Source organism: Danio rerio, chromosome 14, assembly GCF_049306965.1.
Source record: "Danio rerio strain Tuebingen ecotype United States chromosome 14, GRCz12tu, whole genome shotgun sequence".
Lineage (NCBI taxonomy): Eukaryota > Metazoa > Chordata > Actinopteri > Cypriniformes > Danionidae > Danio > Danio rerio.
Window position 1 is genome coordinate 17,882,079 of NC_133189.1, and position 22,922 is coordinate 17,905,000.

The window sequence follows — 22,922 nt, forward strand, 5'->3', positions numbered from 1 at the left end:
TAAATATCCAGGAGAACAGCGAGAAAGGTCAGCCGACTGTTAAATTTGTGTCCGAGATGCTAATGGAAATCATGGGTGAAGAAGTCTTCGAAAAACCTCCAGAATTGGAACGAGCACACCGTTCGCTCGGTCCAAAACCACAGAATGGCCGACCTCCTTGACCACTTGTCGCGTGTATTCACAGATTTCAAGAGAAAGAAAAAGCATTAAGATGGGCCAGGCAGAATGAGGTAAAATACAAGGGCTCGACTTTGAGGATTTATCCTGACATCTCTGCCGATCTCGCCAGAAAGCGTGCCATGTTCAAAGATGTCAAACATCTGCTCTGTCAAAAAAAGGTACGATTCCAGCTACTGCATCCTGTACGGCTACGAGTTCATTATGAAGAACAGACATTCCTTTTCGATACGCCAGAGAAAGCGCAGCAATTTTTCGACCAGCGGATTACTGATGAAGGATCACGTTGACTTTCATACACTGAACTTGTTAGATACATAATATATTTAACAGGGCTGCTATGCAGATTGTTTATATATAAATAGATATTCGCGATGAACAATTCCGCAGTAAGTTGGGATATGTTTTATCTAACTTTATTATTAAGGGAAACTGTCTTATTATTATTTAAGATCTGCAGATACTTTATTTTTATTTATTTTTTGTTATGCAGCACTGTATTTATTAACGGTACTTAAACACATTTATTTGTAAGTTTGATTGGGCACTTTATGCCTAACTTATATTAATTTGGGAACTCTGAGGAGAATAGAAGCACATAGACTTGGAATATCGGGAGCAGAGAGAAGTTTGTGAACTGTGGTTTGTCATTGTTCAAAGGGCAAATTGAGATTGTATTAAATTTTTGTTGTTTACCAAAGTTCAACCACGCTACCTCGTTATTTTTATTATAATTTTTTTTCTCCCCCCCCAACTCCCCGACCCAAACCCAATATACAAAGTTTGGGTACATAGCTGTTGAATAAAAATGGCAAACACAGGCGATAAAGAAAACACAAAAAGTTCAGCAGTACGCTTTGTTAGCTGGAATGTTAGAGGGTTAAACGGACCAGTAAAAAGAACTCGCATATTTACACATATTAAAAGATTAAAAACAGAAATAGCCTTTCTCCATAAAGTTAACCTCCACTCCACAGCTGCCCTGTCCTGACCTATTCATGCATCTCTAAGGACCGAGCTGTCCCGGGAGAAGCTTGCTAATATACAGAATTGGACTCAAGGCCTTCTGGGCGTTCAAAGCATTTGCAGACCTGGACAGATTTGTCCAGCCCATCACCCCCTTGTGCTGGAAAAGGGATTCATTCTCCCTATGAGCTATCAACCAAGGCTGAACCTGGACGGGGGCGTCCCGCGAGTCACTTTTAACACTCAAGGCAGGGATAGTTTGTCCCAATTGGAACGTAGCCAAGGCAGAACCTGGACGAGGGCATCCCACGTGACACTTTTAACACACAAGTTAGGGCTAATCTGTCCCAATCGGAACGTAGCCAAGGCAGGACCTGGACGCAGCAGGCATACAGCGTTGAACTAAGAAGACAGGGCTCATTTTTGTCCCCACTGAATTTACTTTTACCACACAGATAATAAATAAAAGGAATAATGAAGACACTGAACACCATTTGACCGTTAAGTTGTACAATATTTATTCAGGACGATTCAGAGTCTTCTGTTTGTTCGAGCGGGCGAGCGCCCTGGCTTTTCCCTTTGGCAGGGCGCCATGGCAGCGTCCTCCTGCTGGTTCCCTCCTGGAAAAGAGACACATAAAGGGAAGTTAGCCAATGCCATACGTTCTGCTGTCCACGCCAAAGAGAATGTGATTTTTACCAGGGGAGAGACGGAAGTCTCCGTCCTCTTGCGCCCTTTCCGCGGGGGGCTTTCAGTGCCCGCTGCCTCCCCATCCTCCTCCTCCTCCTCCACCAGGGCCCTTTCAAAGAGTCTGCGGCGCTCGCGTGCTTGGAGAGGTCCGAGGTGAAGTGCGTAGAACTTATCTGAGGTTGAAGTGTCATGGCACATGAATTGCGCCACCTTGCGGCGATCCTCTGAAGAGTGTGCATTCTTTGCCTGCGTCGGAGAGAGACAGAAGCTTGATTAGGATAGAAGCCGCCGCTGGTAGTTACAGGGGCGTCACAATGCCTACTCACATGAGTCGCGATCGCAGTGCGTACGTCAGTAAAGGTGGGTTTGCCTGGAAGGCCCATACTGAGCCAAGCAGACTGAAAGTACTTGTTCAGGGTCCGACAAGGACTGGCTCTGGAAGTGAAAAAGAAATAGGTAGCCTGGCTCCCTCCGGGGAGACCAGCCCGCAGCGCCAAAAACCTGCGGAACCAGCTGTATTCCTCCCTGTTTAGGGACAGCTGAGCCGCCCCAAAGGCTCTGTTTGTTTTGTGAGTGGTAATCTGCCATCAGAGAACAAGCAGTGAGTGAGTGAGTGAGTGAGTGAGTGAGTGAGTGAGTGAGTGAGAGAGAGAGCATGCTACTGGTGACCCCCACCTTACTTGCGCCATACTCACGTTAATGACATAAGCAGACTCGTCGGGGCTTCTGGAGGCCTCTTCAACCTCCTGGATTGTGAGATTCTGGAAGACTCCACAGCGGTGCCCAGAGATGGAGGTTAGGTAGCCAGTCAGAAAGCCATAGAAGCGCCACTGTTGCCTAGTGCTTGGGTTGGATTCGAGGCTATCTGGTGAAGGACATTAGACAGATTAGACCACCGACGGTTCTATTTCCTTTCTGGGTCACCAACAGCTCTTGGCTGCTGGTGACTTGTTCTCCGGGGCGCCAGCAGCTCAAACAACAGCTGCTGGTGGCCCGGAGAGGAATTGTGCGTTTCTTCTTCAGGGGCACCAGCAGTTCATGGACTGCTGGTGCCCCTGAAGAAGAAACGCACAATTCCTCTCCGGGCCACCAGCAGCTGTTGGTTCATCCAGCCACGTCGGTCTGCCCCCCTTCCCCCCCGAATGAGTCCCATTCGCGGGGGAGAGGGGCAGACAGACGTGGCTGGATGAACCAAGGGCTGTTGGTGCCCCGGAAGAACGAACAGGGGGAATCGCTGGAACGGCGGAAGGGCTTGCTTACCTAGCAGGGCGGGAATTTTCCTCCCAGCGGTCCGGTGACAGCGCACCAGGCTGGCCTTGGGGATCAGTCGGCTTTCCTTCGCCTGCTTGGTCCTTACCTCGTGCACGACGACACGCCGGCGTATGCCGCGGATGAGGGCTCTGACCTCCCTTCGAATCAGAACCAGAGCCGTGCTGGAGAGCTGACAGGCGGCCGGCGGCGTCTCCGAGAGGTAGTCTAGGAACTGAGCCACGTTCTTCAGGTAGTGCTGCCTGGTGGGCTCGGCCATGCGCGTCTGACCTAGCCGGGCGGCCCACGCTCGGATTCGGGCTGGTTGGTTGAGGAAGAGGAAGTCCCCTGGCTCCGCGGTGCCCCTGGCCATGTAACCAAGGAAGGCTTTGATTCTCCCCAGCTTCGAAGTGACGTTGTTCCGCAGGCGGGGGGTGGGCTCGCTGCCCAGTTGGTACCCTTCGAACTCCCCCAAGAGAAGGTCTGTGGAACGAGCACAACCAAGAGTCAACTTCCCCGAAGCCACACACCCAGCAGAGCGACAGTGACGTGCCTGAAATATACTCAACTCAGCGCGGGGACGTGGTCCGGGAACGGGTAGGGTTCCAAAGCCTCCGGAGGCTCGGGGGGCGTCGGACCTCCGGCCGCGCCTCGCCCGGGAGCCGGTGGTGCAGGAGGCGACCTGGTTCTCTTCGCCCGCTTCCTCCTCCTTCTCCCCCCTTCTCCCTTCCTCAGCTCCCGGTAGAGGCGTGTGATCTGGAGCAGGGTGGACCGCATCTTGGTAACCTGTTTCCCCAGGTCCGTGAGCTGAGCCTGTATGCGCTCGGTGGCGCGCCTGCAGCCGCGGTCGGCGCACGGGCGGCCGGCCTCTGGGTCCTCCGAGTCCCGCTCCCCCTCGGAGGACGATGCTAGCTGGGACACGACAGGGATTGCAGGCTGGGTGGACCGCAGCCACTGCAACTCCCGAGCTACTTTCCGGCGTTTCGCCCTCCCCATAGCCTCTTTCCTTCCCGAGGTCGAGAGCTCCGCGTGCTGCCTCAAGTGCCTGTCTAGGCGGGCTGGCGTCCGGCGACATCCCGGGACCGGGCACGGTGTCTTCCGCGTGTCCACGCGGCCGGCGGCCAGCGCGAGAAGCAGCCGCTTCTCGTCCGAGTTGGCCACCTTGTGAACGGCCGTCAGGTGAGGCGCAAGCCGGCTGTAGACGTTGAAGCATAGGGCACATTCAGCCATGACCGTGCCAGAGCCAATGCAGAGGGGGAAAGGGGCCCGCACGCCACGTGCGGCGGTTAATAAGCGGCCGGAGGCGGCGTCCACTTCCGCGTCATGACGTTGGTGGACCCGTATTTCTTAAAGGGGAAGGACACCCCCCCGCACCAGGAGGTGTAAGCCGATGCCCTACGGAGATCCATTCGGTTCAAGCCTTCTCTTGTTACGACTTCTCAAGTAGGGGGGAGAGGGGTGTCCACCTCACTCCCTTCCCCCCTTTTCAAAGGAACCAGAGGGGGTGTCCCGTTAAACAATTCACCCCACCGCCCCTTCATCGTTGCCCCGGTCAGCGGTTCGACACCTCTCTCTCTTGTCACGACTCGAGTTGGGGAAGGGGTGTCCCACCTCACTCCCTATCCCCCCTTCATTTTGCTGTTCTGGCCAGCGGGAGCTTTTCCACAGCCATTCACGTTCACTTTTTCCACCCCAAAAAGGGGATTGATTGTTTGAGCCCCATCGGGGGGGGGGGGGGGACAGCTCCACACGCGCCAGCCGCGGGAGCTTTTGTGACCTGCTACAACCAACATGGGATACGCACCAACCATCGAAAGGGGAGTCCAGACAGCCCGTAACCCCGGCACCACTGACCCTGGCACGTTTCACCTCGCCGGAGTCCACTAGCTTCCCCTCCCAACCAACCACCCTCACTCCCCCGGGAGCAGGGTAGGCGGGGTGGGGGTCAGCCGGGAGCCAGCAAGGATAAACCCAGGGGGTGGGCGGCGTTGCGGGCGGACGGACGGGATGCAGACGCACACACTCGGGCGGGGGTAGAATCGAAGCCCACACCAGCTCGTTCCCTACGCTGCCCCTGGGGCCTCGATTCACCACGCCGGGTGACTCGACCGAACCCACCGAACATCCCCCAGCCCTCGCAGGGCGAGGGGCGTGGGGCGGGGGCACGGGCCGAGTATCGGCGCGGGGGAAACGGAGTCCAGGGGGGCGGGCTGGCGGGCGGGCTGAGCAGCAGACAAGCTCTGGGTCATTTAGCCAGACGGGCCATCTGGGTCCTTTACCCACAGATCGGGGCGGGAAGGGGGGGCGCTGTGTGCGGAGGGACACCCCCACGCCTCCCTGATACAGCGCCCAGGACGGGGAGGATCTGCCACACCCATAGAGGCCGACCCCATTGGTGCTTTGGGGGGCCTGGGTGGGGGCCTAGCCCCTGGGGCGCCACACTAGCTCCTATCGATCAGTCACCGTGGGGTCTGGCGACTGGACTGTCAGAGACTAAGTCCATATTTTTACGCCTTCCCCGAAACCCTGATGGCAGGTCAGAGATTGTGGGTGTCGGGCAAAAACCTCCAGGCGCGGGACGTCCCGACAAGTAGGCCGGGAAGAGTGGTCTCCCGTCGGGCATGGTTTGGTGGGCTCGGGCCTGGGTCTAACCAACGCCCCGGTGAGCGCCAGGCATAACGTATTCCTGTTGGACCTTTGGCGCTAGATGCGTAAAGATGTGCCGCTGGTGAACCATCGATGGAGCCGCTGGTGAACCATTAATGGGGGCCTCTGAGATCCAGCGTTGGGGAGGCCTGTGCCCCGCGCGCTCTGCCCGGGGCACACACACCCTTCTTGGGGAGCGAGCCCAGCCCCTGGGGCCTCTGAGATCCAGCGTTGGGGAGGCCTGTGCCCCGCGCGCTCTGCCCGGGGCACACACACCCTTCTTGGGGAGCGAGCCCAGCCCCTGGGGCCTCTGAGATCCAGCGTTGGGGAGGCCTGTGCCCCGCGCGCTCTGCCCGGGGCACACACACCCTTCTTGGGGAGCGAGCCCAACCCCTGGGGCCTCTGAGATCCAGCGTTGGGGAGGCCTGTGCCCCGCGCGCTCTGCCCGGGGCACACACACCCTTCTTGGGGAGCGAGCCCAGCCCCTGGGGCCTCTGAGATCCAGCGTTGGGGAGGCCTGTGCCCCGCGCGCTCTGCCCGGGGCACACACACCCTTCTTGGGGAGCGAGCCCGGCCCCTCTCCCTGGCCTGGGGCCTCTGAGATCCAGCGTTGGGGGGGGGGGGGGGCCGTGCCCTGCACGCTCTGCCCGAGGTACACGCACTCTCCGGCGGCAAGCGCTGGTTCCAAAGGACCCCCTAGATTTGCACCTAATCACCAGCCGTGCCCGGGCACCCCACTATTAAGCCCGGGGACACTAACTCCTCCAAACCGCATGGATCAGACAGACGTGCTGCTGGTGACCCAACTGGCCAAGACGTACCGCTGGTAACCCAATCGGTCTTTGGGTTTGTGAATGGGTCACCACCGGCCCTGGGCTCCTGTATGGGGCACCAGCCGCACGTCGTTCTAGCCTCCGTCTGCGATGGGGTCTTATGTTTGCTGCGGGGTGACGGACGCTGGGAGACGGGTTAGCAGCTCAGAAATGGACCCTTGACTCCCGTGGACCCCCTAACTCCCATGGTGTTCAGACCACTGGCCTTGCCCGGATTTGAACGCTTGTTTTTGGGTTAGCTTTGCTGGCCAAGAGGCCTGGATCCTTGGAAGGACCAGGGCAGCAGTGCGCATTTGGTTTGCCCGGATTTGAACGCTTGTTTTTGGGGTTAGCTTTGCTGGCCAAGAGGCCTGGATCCTTGGAAGGACCAGGGCAGCAGTGCGCATTTGGTTTGCCCGGATTTGAACGCTTGTTTTTGGGTTAGCTTTGCTGGCCAAGAGGCCTGGATCCTTGGAAGGACCAGGGCAGCAGTGCGCATTTGGTTTGCCCGGATTTGAACGCTTGTTTTTGGGGTTAGCTTTGCTGGCCAAGAGGCCTGGATCCTTGGAAGGACCAGGGCAGCAGTGCGCATTTGGTTTGCCCGGATTTGAACGCTTGTTTTTGGGTTAGCTTTGCTGGCCAAGAGGCCTGGATCCTTGGAAGGACCAGGGCAGCAGTGCGCATTTGGTTTGCCCGGATTTGAACGCTTGTTTTTGGGGTTAGCTTTGCTGGCCAAGAGGCCTGGATCCTTGGAAGGACCAGGGCAGCAGTGCGCATTTGGTTTGCCCGGATTTGAACGCTTGTTTTTGGGTTAGCTTTGCTGGCCAAGAGGCCTGGATCCTTGGAAGGACCAGGGCAGCAGTGCCCACTTGGTTTGCCCGGGTTTGAACGCTTGTTTTGGGGCAACGGGGCCCTCGTCAGACCCCTGGTTCGTTCAACCGCGAAATCGAAAATTGCACTAAGTCCTTCTTTTGAGTCTGTTATCGAAACCTCGACGGCAGGTCAGCGAAACCCAGGGACGCGCTACCACCCCCTCCAGGCGCGGGTCATGCCGGAGAGAGTGGTCTCTTTCCGGGCATGGCTTGGTGAGCTCTCCCCCTGGTCCAACGAACGCCCCCGGTGAGCGCACTTAGGTCTCAGCTGGTGCGTAAATGGTGCCGCTGGTGAACCATTGGCCTCCGAGGCTTCATGTCACGCGCTCTCTGCCCAATACACCCTCACTTATCCCGGGCAAGCACTGATCACCAAAGACCCCCCCCCCTGGCTCTTTCTGACCCATCGCTTACCGTTGGTGACCCACATAGGCCTTTGGGCGCGGTGGCCTGCCATGGAACCCTGACTCCCATGGTGTTCAGACCACTGGCCTTGCCCGGATTTGAACGCTTGTTTTTGGGTTAGCTTTGCTGGTCAAGAGGCCTGGATCCTTGGAAGGACCAGGGCAGCAGTGCCCACTTGGTTTGCCCGGGTTTGAACGCTTGTTTTTGGATTAGCTTTGCTGGCCAAGAGGCCTGGATCCTTGGAAGGACCAGGGCAGCAGCGCGCACTTGGTTTGCCCGGATTTGAACGCTTGTTTTGGGGTAGCTTTGCTGGCCATTGAGGCCTGGGTCCTTGGTAGAACCAGGGCAGCAGCGCCCACTTGGTTTGCCCGGATTTGAACGCTTGTTTTGGGGTAGCTTTGCTGGCCATTGAGGCCTGGGTCCTTGGAAGGACCAGGGCAGCAGCGCCCACTTGGTTTGCCCGGATTTGAACGCTTGTTTTGGGTTAGCTTTGCTGGCCAAGAGGCCTGGATCCTTGGAAGGACCAGGGCAGCAGTGCGCATTTGGTTTGCCCGGATTTGAACGCTTGTTTTTGGGTTAGCTTTGCTGGCCAAGAGGCCTGGATCCTTGGAAGGACCAGGGCAGCAGTGCGCATTTGGTTTGCCCGGATTTGAACGCTTGTTTTTGGGTTAGCTTTGCTGGCCAAGAGGCCTGGATCCTTGGAAGGACCAGGGCAGCAGTGCGCACTTGGTTTGCCCGGATTTGAACGCTTGTTTTGGGGTAGCTTTGCTGGCCATTGAGGCCTGGGTCCTTGGAAGGACCAGGGCAGCAGTGCCCACTTGGTTTGCCCGGGTTTGAACGCTTGTTTTTGGGTTAGCTTTGCTGGCCAAGAGGCCTGGATCCTTGGAAGGACCAGGGCAGCAGTGCGCATTTGGTTTGCCCGGATTTGAACGCTTGTTTTTGGGGTTAGCTTTGCTGGCCAAGAGGCCTGGATCCTTGGAAGGACCAGGGCAGCAGTGCGCATTTGGTTTGCCCGGATTTGAACGCTTGTTTTTGGGTTAGCTTTGCTGGCCAAGAGGCCTGGATCCTTGGAAGGACCAGGGCAGCAGTGCGCATTTGGTTTGCCCGGATTTGAACGCTTGTTTTTGGGGTTAGCTTTGCTGGCCAAGAGGCCTGGATCCTTGGAAGGACCAGGGCAGCAGTGCGCATTTGGTTTGCCCGGATTTGAACGCTTGTTTTTGGGTTAGCTTTGCTGGCCAAGAGGCCTGGATCCTTGGAAGGACCAGGGCAGCAGTGCCCACTTGGTTTGCCCGGGTTTGAACGCTTGTTTTGGGGCAACGGGGCCCTCGTCAGACCCCTGGTTCGTTCAACCGCGAAATCGAAAATTGCACTAAGTCCTTCTTTTGAGTCTGTTATCGAAACCTCGACGGCAGGTCAGCGAAACCCAGGGACGCGCTACCACCCCCTCCAGGCGCGGGTCATGCCGGAGAGAGTGGTCTCTTTCCGGGCATGGCTTGGTGAGCTCTCCCCCTGGTCCAACGAACGCCCCCGGTGAGCGCACTTAGGTCTCAGCTGGTGCGTAAATGGTGCCGCTGGTGAACCATTGGCCTCCGAGGCTTCATGTCACGCGCTCTCTGCCCAATACACCCTCACTTATCCCGGGCAAGCACTGATCACCAAAGACCCCCCCCCTGGCTCTTTCTGACCCATCGCTTACCGTTGGTGACCCACATAGGCCTTTGGGCGCGGTGGCCTGCCATGGAACCCTGACTCCCATGGTGTTCAGACCACTGGCCTTGCCCGGATTTGAACGCTTGTTTTTGGGTTAGCTTTGCTGGTCAAGAGGCCTGGATCCTTGGTAGAACCAGGGCAGCAGTGCGCATTTGGTTTGCCCGGATTTGAACGCTTGTTTTTGGGTTAGCTTTGCTGGCCAAGAGGCCTGGATCCTTGGAAGGACCAGGGCAGCAGTGCGCATTTGGTTTGCCCGGATTTGAACGCTTGTTTTTGGGTTAGCTTTGCTGGCCAAGAGGCCTGGATCCTTGGAAGGACCAGGGCAGCAGTGCGCATTTGGTTTGCCCGGATTTGAACGCTTGTTTTTGGGTTAGCTTTGCTGGCCAAGAGGCCTGGATCCTTGGTAGGACCAGGGCAGCAGCGCCCACTTGGTTTGCCCGGATTTGAACGCTTGTTTTGGGTTAGCTTTGCTGGCCAAGAGGCCTGGATCCTTGGAAGGACCAGGGCAGCAGTGCCCACTTGGTTTGCCCGGGTTTGAACGCTTGTTTTTGGGTTAGCTTTGCTGGCCAAGAGGCCTGGATCCTTGGAAGGACCAGGGCAGCAGCGCGCACTTGGTTTGCCCGGATTTGAACGCTTGTTTTGGGGTAGCTTTGCTGGCCATTGAGGCCTGGGTCCTTGGTAGAACCAGGGCAGCAGCGCCCACTTGGTTTGCCCGGATTTGAACGCTTGTTTTGGGGTAGCTTTGCTGGCCATTGAGGCCTGGGTCCTTGGAAGGACCAGGGCAGCAGCGCCCACTTGGTTTGCCCGGATTTGAACGCTTGTTTTGGGGTAGCTTTGCTGGCCATTGAGGCCTGGGTCCTTGGTAGAACCAGGGCAGCAGCGCGCACTTGGTTTGCCCGGATTTGAACGCTTGTTTTGGGGTAGCTTTGCTGGCCATTGAGGCCTGGGTCCTTGGAAGGACCAGGGCAGCAGCGCCCACTTGGTTTGCCCGGATTTGAACGCTTGTTTTGGGTTAGCTTTGCTGGCCAAGAGGCCTGGATCCTTGGAAGGACCAGGGCAGCAGTGCGCATTTGGTTTGCCCGGATTTGAACGCTTGTTTTTGGGTTAGCTTTGCTGGCCAAGAGGCCTGGATCCTTGGAAGGACCAGGGCAGCAGTGCGCATTTGGTTTGCCCGGATTTGAACGCTTGTTTTGGGGTAGCTTTGCTGGCCATTGAGGCCTGGGTCCTTGGTAGAACCAGGGCAGCAGCGCGCACTTGGTTTGCCCGGATTTGAACGCTTGTTTTGGGGTAGCTTTGCTGGCCATTGAGGCCTGGGTCCTTGGAAGGACCAGGGCAGCAGCGCCCACTTGGTTTGCCCGGATTTGAACGCTTGTTTTGGGTTAGCTTTGCTGGCCAAGAGGCCTGGATCCTTGGAAGGACCAGGGCAGCAGTGCGCATTTGGTTTGCCCGGATTTGAACGCTTGTTTTTGGGTTAGCTTTGCTGGCCAAGAGGCCTGGATCCTTGGAAGGACCAGGGCAGCAGTGCGCATTTGGTTTGCCCGGATTTGAACGCTTGTTTTTGGGTTAGCTTTGCTGGCCAAGAGGCCTGGATCCTTGGAAGGACCAGGGCAGCAGTGCGCACTTGGTTTGCCCGGATTTGAACGCTTGTTTTGGGGTAGCTTTGCTGGCCATTGAGGCCTGGGTCCTTGGAAGGACCAGGGCAGCAGTGCCCACTTGGTTTGCCCGGGTTTGAACGCTTGTTTTTGGGGTTAGCTTTGCTGGCCAAGAGGCCTGGATCCTTGGAAGGACCAGGGCAGCAGTGCGCATTTGGTTTGCCCGGATTTGAACGCTTGTTTTTGGGTTAGCTTTGCTGGCCAAGAGGCCTGGATCCTTGGAAGGACCAGGGCAGCAGCGCCCACTTGGTTTGCCCGGATTTGAACGCTTGTTTTGGGTTAGCTTTGCTGGCCAAGAGGCCTGGATCCTTGGAAGGACCAGGGCAGCAGTGCCCACTTGGTTTGCCCGGGTTTGAACGCTTGTTTTGGGGCAACGGGGCCCTCGTTAGACCCCTGGTTCGTTCAACCGCGAAATCGAAAATTGCACTAAGTCCTTCATTTGAGTCTGTTATCGAAAACTCGACGGCAGGTCAGCGAAACCCAGGGACGCGCTACCCCCCCCTCCAGGCGCGGGTCATGCCGGAGAGAGTGGTCTCTATCCGGGCATGGCTTGGTGGGCTCTCCCCCTGGTCCAACCAACGCCCCCGGTGAGCTCATCCATAGCGTTTGCCAGCGGTCGTTCCAAAGACCCCCCCCGCTAGAGACCCACCATCCCCCAAATGAGTGTTAGTTGTTTCAAACAGCAAAAAAATAAAATCAATGCATTTCGTTTTCAAAATGATTTTTTTTTTACTTTCTACAGGAAACTCACTTGCGTATTGAAGACCATAACCGACTTAGGAAAAATTGGGTTGGTCAGATTTATCACTCCAGCTTTAATCACAGAACAAGGGGAGCTGCAATCATAATCCACAAAAAATACAATTCATTGCATCTGAAACTATTTCAGACCCTCAAGGACGATATATTATTGTATCTGGGCACCTTTTTGAGGTACCAGTTGTCTTGGTCAGTGTCTACGCACCCAACTGGGATGACGTGAACTTTGTGAAAAAACTATTTTCCTTGTTACCAGATTTAAACTCTTTCCATCTCATACTTGGTGGAGATCTGAATTGTGTAATGGATACAACTATGGACCGTTCCAACCCTAAAATTGTACCTCTTTTAAAAATGTCTCAAGTATTTGCCGGATATATGAATCAGATTGGCTGCATAGATCCATGGAGGTTTTTATTTCCAGATAAAAAGGTATTCTCATGTTTTTCACATGTTCACCAGACATATTCGCGAATAGATTCTTTTTTTGCTAATAAAAGATTTATCCCGGCAATAAAAAACATAGAATACTCAACTATTATTGAATCCGATCATGCCCCTGTAATTTTTGATATTTGTTTTTCATATAACTATACGACAAGACCAGTATAGAAGCTAAACACAACCTTACTCTCAGACTCAAACTTTTGCAAATTCATATCTCGTGCAATTGACAATTTTTTAATAAATAATAAATCAGACTCTATATCACCATCACTATTATGGGAAACATTTAAGGCGGTAATAAGGGGAGAAATAATATCATACTCAACCTCGCGTAATAAGGAGACGAAACAAACTGAGGAGAAACTTATTGAATCAATACAGAAAATCGACTGCCAGTATGGTGATACCCCAACACCCGAACTGTATAGAGAAAAACTTAGTTTAAAGACAAAATATGAATTATTATCAACTGAAAAAACAGAACGTAACTTATTTTTTGCACGTGCTAGATTTTATGAACACGGCGATAAAGCAAGCCGTCTTCTCGCCCAACAATTAAAAAGTAAGTCAGCATCTCGGCTCATCCCAAAGATTAAGAATACAAAACAAGACATTACAGTACCCCCAAGAAATAAATAATATTTTATATAAATATTACTCTGACCTGTACACCTCAGAATTCCCACAAGAAGACAGTCCTATGTCAACATTATCTAATATTAATCTACCCACTGTTAAAATGGATCAAAAAAAGAACATGGACAAACCTTTACAACTTTTACAACCAAGTGGAAAATTCAATCAAAGCTATGCAGAGCAGTAAAACCCCTGGACCAGATGGATTTCCCATTGAGTTTTACAAAACATTTTCCTCACTAATATGCCCTTTACTGCTAAATATGTTTAACCACTCGTTTGAACAAACCAAATTACCTCCAACCCTTACACAGGCCCATATTACAGTTCTCTTGAAACCAGATAAAGATGCCCTTTACTGTAGCTCTTATAGACCCATTTCCTTACTAAATGTTGACGTCAAAATTGTATCTAAATTGTTAGCCTCAAGAATAGAGAACATAATACCAGAAATAATTTCACAAAACCAGACAGGCTTTATAAAGAGACACCACTCATTCATTAACATCAGAAAGCTCCTCAATGTTGTGCACTCTCCTGCATCAGAGGATAATCCTGAAGTGATTGTCTCTCTGGATGCAGAGAAGGCCTTCGACAGTCAAGTGGAAATACTTATTTGCTGTAATTTACAAATTTGAACTTGGATGCGCTTGCTTTATCATCAACCAAAAGCAGCCGTAGTCACTAATAAAATAGTGTCTCAATATTTCTCCTTGTCCAGAGGAACACGACAAGGATGCCCCCTTTGTCAGGGTGTGGGGGTGATGAAGAGGAGGCGAGGACCCAAATGCGGGGAATGAAGAATTTATTGAAAAAATAAAACAAAAACGAAACTCAAATCTCCCCATGTGGGGAAAAACACGACATTATATTATACACGTAACTAGACAAGATCTGGAACTTGGCAGACACAACTTTAAACCACTGTTGTAGAGCAGAATCAGCAAACCTCGTACAACAGGGAAGGCAACAATCAACAACGGACCAGCACAGAACAGAGCACACTAGGAGAATAAATAGGTAAGACAAACCAATAAACAGACAGGTGAAAATAATAATTACAAACAAGGTAACAAGGTGGGTGGGACAAGACAATAGACGGGAGAGCGCATGACACAGAGAGACAATACAAGCCATGCGCTCACATAACACAACACTGAAGCACACGACAAAAGCACGTGACCACAATGTAAACACCGAGCCACGTGCTTTGACAAAAGACGCAAGACACGAGCACACGATGAATGAAAACTCACCATGCGCTCACATATGCAGCATGCATGCTTCATCCCAGCGCCGACCAAAACCGAAACCAACAAGACTGAGACGCTGGGAATGAAACACCATGCTGCTGACAGACGAAAACACAAACACGAGTACAAGAGTGCACGCGTCTGAGGGACGCAGAGCGCGCGCGCGGCCGCGTCAAGCAGGAGCGCGCACACTCTGCGTACACCCACGACGGCGCGCGCGCACACAGAGACAGAAACAGGACCAGACAAGAGTAGTGTCCGAGATCTGCCACCAAAACAAGAATTTACAAGATCAGAGTGGCAGAACCCTGACACTACCCCCCCCCCCCCAAAAGGGACGCTACCTGGCGTCCCTAAAGGGAACATCCAACAAGGTACAAGACAGACAAGAAACACCACAAGACAACAAAACAGGCAACATCAACAAACACAAGACAGGGAGGTGAACAGGCAAGACATGAAGGGGGGGAGGGAGGGGAGCCAAGTCAGACCCAACAAGACAAACAAGGGAGGGATGGGAGGGCAAAACCAGGGAGGATCAGGAGGGACAGTCCAGGGTGGGTTCAGCGGGCCGGGAGCCCCGGCAGGGAACCAGGGTGAAGCCGGAGGATCCATCCAGGGTGGAAGAGGGGAACACCAGGGAGGAGCAGGGGGGACGACCCAGGGAGAGTCTGTGAGGGGAAACAAGGCAGGAGGTCTGTAGAGAGCCGGTTGGGCTGGAGGAGACTTGACAAGAGCTGGCTGGACAGAAGGCCTGAGGGGAGCCGGCTGGACAGAAGGCCGCTGCTGGGGAGACGGCAGGGCTGAAGGCGGCTGGGCTGAGGCTGGAGGCCTGTGGGGAGCCGGCTGGGCTGGAGGCCTGTGGGGTGCCGGCTGGGCTGGAGGCCTGTGGGGAGCCGGCTGGGCTGGAGGCCTGTGGGGAGCCGGCTGAGCTGGAGGGCTGTGGGGAGCCGGCTGGGCTGGAGGCCTGTGGGGAGCCGGCTGGGCTGGAGGCCTGTGGGGAGCCGGCTGGGCTGGAGGCCAGAGGGGAGCCAGCAGGGCAGGGAGCCGGGCTGGGGCCGGCTGGGCAAGACGTCTGGGTGGCGCCGGCAGGGCAAGGAGCCGGGCTGTGGCCGGCTGGACAAGACGTCTGGGTGGCGCCGGCAGGGCAAGACGCCTGGGTGGCGCCGGCAGGGCAAGACGCCTGGGTGGCGCCGGCAGGGCAAAGAACCGGGCTGGGGCCGGCAGGGCAAGACGTCTGGGTGGCGCCGGCAGGGCAAGACGTCTGGGTGGCGCCGGCAGGGCAAGACGTCTGGGTGGCGCCGGCAGGGCAAGAAGCCGGGCTGGTGCCGGCAGGGCTAGACGTCTGGTTGACGTCGGCAGGGCAAGACATCTGGGTGGTGCCGGCAGGGCAAGGAGCCGGACTGGGACCGGCACTGAGCTGCGTTCAGGGGCTGGAGCCGACACTGGAGGGCGCTCAGGGGCTGGAGCCGACACTGGAGGGCGCTCTGGGGCTGGAGCCGACACTGGAGGGCGCTCAGGGGCTGGAGCCGACACTGGAGGGCGCTCTGGGGCTGGAGCCGACACTGGAGGGCGCTCTGGGGCTGGAGCCGACACTGGAGGGCGCTCTGGGGCTGGAGCCGACACTGGAGAGCGCTCTGGGGCTGGAGCCGACACTGGAGGGCGCTCTGGGGCTGGAGCCGACACTGGAGGGCGCTCTGGGGCTGGAGCCGACACTGGAGGGCGCTCTGGGGCTGGAGCCGACACTGGAGGGCGCTCTGGGGCTGGAGCCGACACTGCAGCAGAGGTCTTCCTCTTTAACCTCCGCTTATGAGTGCGGGTCAGCCCTTGAGGGCTGGGAGGCGGCGCTGGTGGTGGTGCGAGAGAGCCTCTCCTCCTGAAGGATCCCTTTCTCCTGCTGCTGAACCATGTGATTAATAAATTGCTGGTATGACCAGCCCACCATTCTCTGGATCTGCAGAGGAAGAAGGGGCTTGTCCAGAGCAAAATTTAGGTGGGTCATAAGCAGCCAGTCATTAAAATTCAGCCCCTCAGCTGCCTTGCGGAATTTCTCCGCAAACTCCTCCAAATTTAAGCCACACTGTTTTAGTGACTGCAAATGCAGCAACTTAGTAATGCGGCTAGCGAAGGAGCCATCTTCACTCCGCTGGGTCCTCATTCTGGCTGGTCCGTTCTGTCAGGGTGTGGGGGTGATGAAGAGGAGGCGAGGACCCAAATGTGGGGAATGAAGAATTTATTGAAAAAATAAAACAAAAACGAAACTCAAATCTCCCCATGTGGGGAAAAACACGACATTATATTATACACGTAACTAGACAAGATCTGGAACTTGGCAGACACAACTTTAAACCACTGTTGTAGAGCAGAATCAGCAAACCTCGTACAACAGGGAAGGCAACAATCAACAACGGACCAGCACAGAACAGAGCACACTAGGAGAATAAATAGGTAAGACAAACCAATAAACAGACAGGTGAAAATAATAATTACAAACAAGGTAACAAGGTGGGTGGGACAAGACAATAGACGGGAGAGCGCATGACACAGAGAGACAATACAAGCCATGCGCTCACATAACACAACACTGAAGCACACGACAAAAGCACGTGACCACAATGTAAACACCGAGCCACGTGCTTTGACAAAAGACGCAAGACACGAGCACACGATGAATGAAAACACTCACCATGCGCTCACATATGCAGCATGCATGCTTCATCCCAGCGCCGACCAAAACCGAAACCAACAAGACTGAGACGCTGGGAATGAAACACCATGCTGCTGACAGACGAAAACACAAACACGAATACAAGAGCGCACGCGTCTGAGGGACGCAGAGCGCGCGCGCGGCCGCGTCAAGCAGGAGCGCGCACACTCTGCGTACACCCACGACGGCGCGCGCGCACACAGAGACAGAAACAGGACCAGACAAGAGTAGTGTCCGAGATCTGCCACCAAAACAAGAATTTACAAGATCAGAGTGGCAGAACCCTGACACCCTTAGCCCTTTGTTATTTATTTTGGCTATAGAACCATTGTCAACAATACTCAAATCATCACAATCTATCAGGGGTATTAAAAGAATGGGTGTAGAGTATAAAGTCTCTTTGTTTGCTGATGATCTGTTATTATATATAACTGACCCACTATCATGCATCTCTGAAATTGAGAAAATATTAAAAGAATTTGCTAATTTTTCAGGTTATAAATAAACTTCTCTAAAAGTATATGCTTCCCTATAAATAATATGGCAGATCAAATTGCAGATACTGACTTACCCTTCTGTTTCTCCAAATCGGGATTTAAATACTTAGGAATTAATATTACCCGTTCATATACAGATTTATTCAAAGCAAATTATAGTCCTATACTTAAAAAACTAAAATCAGATTTCCAAAGATGGAATGTTATTTATTTATCTTTAGCGGGTAAAGTCAATTGTGTTAAAATGAACGTACTACCCAGATTATTGTACTCATTTCAAAGCCTCCCAATTTTCTTGCCAAAATCTTTTTTTCAGTCAAACAAAAAGACTGCTGTCTTCCTTTATATGGGGTGGCAAAAAGCCAAGAATACGCAGAGACTTTCCCGAAAGACCTAAAGGAGATGGAGGACTGGCTCTTCCAAATCTGTTAAACTACTATTGGGCAGCAAATTTACAGAAAATAATCTATTGATTAAAGTTCCCACATACAAAATGGTGTGAAGCAGAGGCTAAGTCTTAAAAATCAACTTCACTACCAGCACTTATTACAATGAAGTCACCTTTCTTACCATCACAATATTCTTCGAGTCCAGTGGTAATTTCAACCCTCAAAATATATAATCAATTTAGACAAGCATTTCAATTCACAGACTTTTCTTTAGAAACCCCATATGTAATAATCATCTTTTTCCAGCAGCCAAGCTAGATGCTACTTTGAAGAAATGGCAGGGCCTGGGCATACTTACATGTAGAGATTTTTTCATTGATAATATTTTTGCCAATGACATGAGTAAAAAAATTAATCTTCAAAAATTAGACTTTTTTCGATACCTCCAGGTTCGCCACTTTGTTCAGACCCAGTGCTCTGTATTCCCTCAAATGCCTGCTGCATCTGGACTGGACCTAATTTTAAAGACCCCTGTACACCCCAAATGTCTCATTTCCAAAATGTATAACCTTATTACGACAATCCGTAACACAACACTAGAGAAGATTAAAATAGAATGGATAGAAGAACTAAGAATTAATATTTCTGAAGAAACTTGGGATAAAGCAGTTAAAATTATAAACAAGACTTCATCATGTGCGCGTCTTAATCTGATTCAGATGAAAATTCTTTACCGTATTCACTACAGCAAAACCAAACTGGCTAAAATCTACCCCAATATAGATGAAATATGCGATCGTTGCATCTCATGCAAGGCAGACCTAACCCATATGTTCTGGTCATGTGACAAACTGAGACGATTTTGGTCTTCAATATTTGAAATTTTAAACTCAGCCTTCTATTTAAGAATTCAACCAAATCCGGAAATGGCTATTTTTGGAGTAGCAAATGAGGACATTTATGTAGCCAAAGAAATAGAAAACACCTTTGCCTTTGTAACATTAATAGCTAGAAGAAGAATTCTTATGGAGTGGAAATCACCAATGCCACCTAAACTGTCACTTTGGCTTAGTGATGTAATGCTATTTTTGAAAACAGAAAAAATTAAATATTTTCTCAGAGGATCAACCAAAACATTTTTTAAAACATGGGACCCTCTAATATTTCATATTGAGTCTAATGTACTCCTCCAACCATAAATTCCCAACCCCACCCCCACCCACTCTTTCATTTTATTTTATTTTAATTTATTATTTTTTTTATATATATATTTTTTTTTTTTGTAAATTTATTTTTATTTTATTTTCATTTTTATTATTAATGTAATTTTTATTTAATGCATTTCCTTTTCATAAAAAAATTTATTATGTTAATTTGTCTCTTTTTTAAATTTATGTATGGTTCAAAAAAAAAAAAAAAAGAAAATACCTTTGTAATTGAATACCTTTAATGTACTGTACCTTTTGTCAAAAACACAATTAAAAAAAAAAGGTTTAATACAACTATTTTGTTTAAATACACCAAAATATATTGTCTGTATTAATTGGATAAAAAACATACACAGATGTTGTTACGGCCTAGTGGTGTTGTCTATTGTTATCCACTAGATGGAAGTGTTCTGTGACCTGTGTTCTAGAGCAGAAGTTCCCAAACTTTTCAGCCCCTGACCCCTAAAATAACAATGCCAACGACTCGTTACCCCCAAATTCCTCATAAGTGGTTATAAATATACAAATGTTGCACGCGCAACAGGCCTATATAAACAAGCACATTGCCAACACAAAAAAAGTGCAAGAGTCTAACAACCATATCATTTTTAAAGTATTTCATTAATTTGTTTAATTTAATATTAACCTCAGCTAAAGAGACTGGTGGACACAATGTTTTTAGCACAAGTCTATTCTGGGTTTAGTTTTGGAGACCGCCACTCAGAGGTCATTCTAAATGTTCCGTTGTGCCCTGTATTTATATTTATTGTATTTGATTGCCATGAAGGTATCAGGAAGGCATCTGACGCTATTGTTGTGTTGTTAAACTAACGTAAACACACATATTCTATATAAAAATAAACATATTTAAAGGCTAATGGCTTTTTGTTTGCATGTTGTTGTTTCTATAAATTTTTTATCTTTGGTGGGCTACATATGGTAATTCTAATAGTTTAATAAAATGTATTTGACCCCAGAGGGTTCCGATCCCCACTTTGAGAAACACTGTTCTAGTGCAACAGTTATTAAAAAATGAAATGTATTAAATGTGAAATATTTTGTGGATATATAGGCTTGTCAGTAAAATATTTTTCAATGTTTAGTCAACTCAACTCGACTGTTTTCTTGCAAAACCTTTAATATTGATGTTACAGTAAGTCTTGAAGGGCAAGTACTTAATTTAATTCATGGGGCATATAATAGAATAAATATAATTCAATAATTCATATAGAGCATGTAATTTAATAAATATTATCATCTTTAGGACATAAAAGCTGCATTAGACAAAATATTTAGCACATAGAAATTCAAAGTGGTATTCTTATAAAAATGTATTCCAATAACTGATTTAAAAAAACAAAAAAATTCCAAAGAAATTTAATTTAAATTTAATTGTATTTTTTTTCTTTACAAATAAAGTTTTATTGCTCAAATATAATTTATTATGGCAGGTAACATGCACATTGTGGAGCATATTTGCTTTGAGAGAGCTCTTAAGAAAAGAAATAATTTTCCCAGCTTAGCAGTCCAACAAGAATTGAATGCTTTGTGTGAGAGAGATTAAACTGTATATAACTCTTGAGAAACTTTGCACAACAAAAATTAATCATCTGAAAATACACACAGCTACCAGCCAAACTAAATACATTTATCAAATGGTGTATAGTTAACCATCTGTTTTCTGTGTGAAGGATGTGGTGTATTGGTGGAATGGACGGTCCACTCCCTCGGTATGAGCAGGATATGACTGCTATATATATATCCTGATCATTTCATTACTTAGTTCACTTTTATTGTATCAGTTGAGTGAGGTGACTCTCAGGCTGGAAACAATGTTTGCACGCGGTGTCATCGTCCTTCTCTGTGTGCTAGGTAAGCAAAATCCTCAGTTTTTTCCATTAAAGTTTGTGCTTCAGAAATTATATTCACCATTGCTAATAGGACAATTGAAAACAAAAAAGTATTACATATTGTGACACTTTAACACAGTTTAAAGTCCTGTTTTGGCCAACAGACCCACATTGTATGTATGTATGTATGTATGTGTATTATATTATATTATATTATATTATATTATATTATATTATATTATATTATATTATATTATATTATATTATTATTTATGTTCACAGTATGTCTGATAATATTTTTTTCTTCTGGAAAAAGTATTATTTATTTTATTTTGGCCATATAAAATACCATTTTAAGGACAAAATGATTAGCCCCTTTAAGCTTAATTTTTTTTCGATAGTCAACAGAACAAACCATCATTATACAATAACTTGCCTAATTACCCTAACCTGCCTAGTTAAGCCAAACAACCTAGTTAATTCTTTAGATGCCACTTTAAGCTGTGTAGAAGTGTGCTGAAAAATATCTATTCAAATATTATTTACTGTCATCTTGGCAAAGATAAAATAAATCAGTTATTGGAAATGAGTTATTAAAACTATTATGTTTTAATATGTGTTAAAAAATCTTCTCTTCGTTAAACAGAAATTGGGGAAAAAAATAAGCAGCGGGCTAATCATTCAGGGGGGCTAATAATTCTGACTTCAATATATAGTTCAGGTCAATGCAGGAGGAAGATGTAAAGACAGATTAGAAATTGTGCAGCCCTATTTACACTAGAACATTTTGAAGAGTAAGGAGAGTAAAGGCAGATATGACGTTTTTTTTTATTTGTCAAATAAATAAATTAATAATTTAGCCTATATGCTCGTCGTGCAAGTTCATTATTAAAATACGAATGAAAAAATCGATAAGAAAATATGCAAATTAATTGACAGTCAATAATAGGTTATGACGGAATTTTTACAACCCTCTGCGTCAAAATGACAGACAATGACAAAGTCTAACGCGACCTCTGATATATATATAATTGTTTAAAACCATTAAAATTATCGTAAAAGTAGAAGTGGTTGCCAGATATTCACAGTAAAAGTAATGTATACACTTTTAGGTAAACAACTATGTCATTAATTTATAGAGTTATACGCCAATCTTAGCTTTGTTACTAAGGACAAATACCCAACCATAATCATGTGGAAATAAGAAAATTATTTGATGAACCGATGTTCCAACATACTGTATGATGAACTTTTCCCACAAGCAGAGAAAGATAATATATAGAACAGCATGCTATGTAAATCACACAATTAAACATTATCAGAGTAACACACATACAATTAAACAAAGCAATAAACATTATTTATTGTAATAGATTAGTTAGATCTTACTTAAAAATCAAGCAGGGAATGGTCAATTTATGGTTTCTCAATGGTATATATATATATATATATATATATATATATATATATATATATATATATATATATATATATATATATATATATATACCACAATGTATATAAGTTACTTGTTGCTATTTACATGTTTGTGGCTGTGAATAATCAATTGAATTAAATCACTTTAATGTCTTTTCTTTTTCTTTTTCTTTTTGAAACAAACAGTGGCCATATCTGATGGAGTGAAGGTGGTGAGTAAATAGAATTGCTTTCTTAAACTTTTCCTCCTGCTGCAAATGTTACAGTTTCCTTTTTCTTTTACCAGCCAAAATGCCGGTACCCTGTTGGAGCATGCCCAATGAACTATTCACCTGTGTGTGGAACCAATGGTGTAACATACAGCAATGAATGCTTGCTATGTGCTGCAATGAAGTACGTTAAAACATTTAGTGCTCAGTGCTCTCTATATAAGTACCCCTCACAAATCTCTCTTTTAAATTTAAATAATATTGTATTTAAAAATACAATATTGTAGTTGTGCTTATTAGTCAGTATTGAAGCCAAATCTGGAGCTTATCTAACAAAATAACGGTTAATACG

At 48.9% G+C, this 22,922-nt stretch overlaps 1 protein-coding gene and 1 long non-coding RNA gene across 3 annotated transcripts in view; one reads left to right on the top strand and one right to left on the bottom strand.

The window, feature by feature from the left end:
- Positions 1–1,636: 1,636 nt before the first annotated feature.
- LOC110440222 (uncharacterized) lies at positions 1,637–5,601 on the bottom strand. 2 transcript variants are annotated; one of them, XM_073922367.1, is made up of 6 exons: positions 3,651–5,601; positions 3,094–3,564; positions 2,529–2,698; positions 2,160–2,414; positions 1,843–2,079; positions 1,637–1,763 (listed from the first exon to the last, which is right to left on the bottom strand). In XM_073922367.1, exons 1-6 carry the CDS (start codon positions 4,309–4,311, stop codon positions 1,665–1,667), a joined length of 1,893 nt encoding a protein of 630 aa, XP_073778468.1. In that variant the 5' UTR covers positions 4,312–5,601; the 3' UTR covers positions 1,637–1,664. The 2 variants fall into 2 exon arrangements, with proteins under 2 accessions (XP_073778468.1, XP_068069533.2); XM_068213432.2 differs by having other exon boundaries at positions 3,094–5,601.
- A 14,626-nt stretch (positions 5,602–20,227) lies between these two features.
- The window catches only part of spink2.6 (serine peptidase inhibitor, Kazal type 2, tandem duplicate 6), a 3,288-nt gene continuing 593 nt past the window's right edge, over positions 20,228–22,922 (top strand). The window contains exons 1-3 of the long non-coding RNA XR_001800935.4: positions 20,228–20,946; positions 22,548–22,573; positions 22,648–22,754. This is a non-coding gene — a long non-coding RNA (serine peptidase inhibitor, Kazal type 2, tandem duplicate 6). The remainder of the gene's footprint in view (positions 20,947–22,547; positions 22,574–22,647; positions 22,755–22,922) is intronic.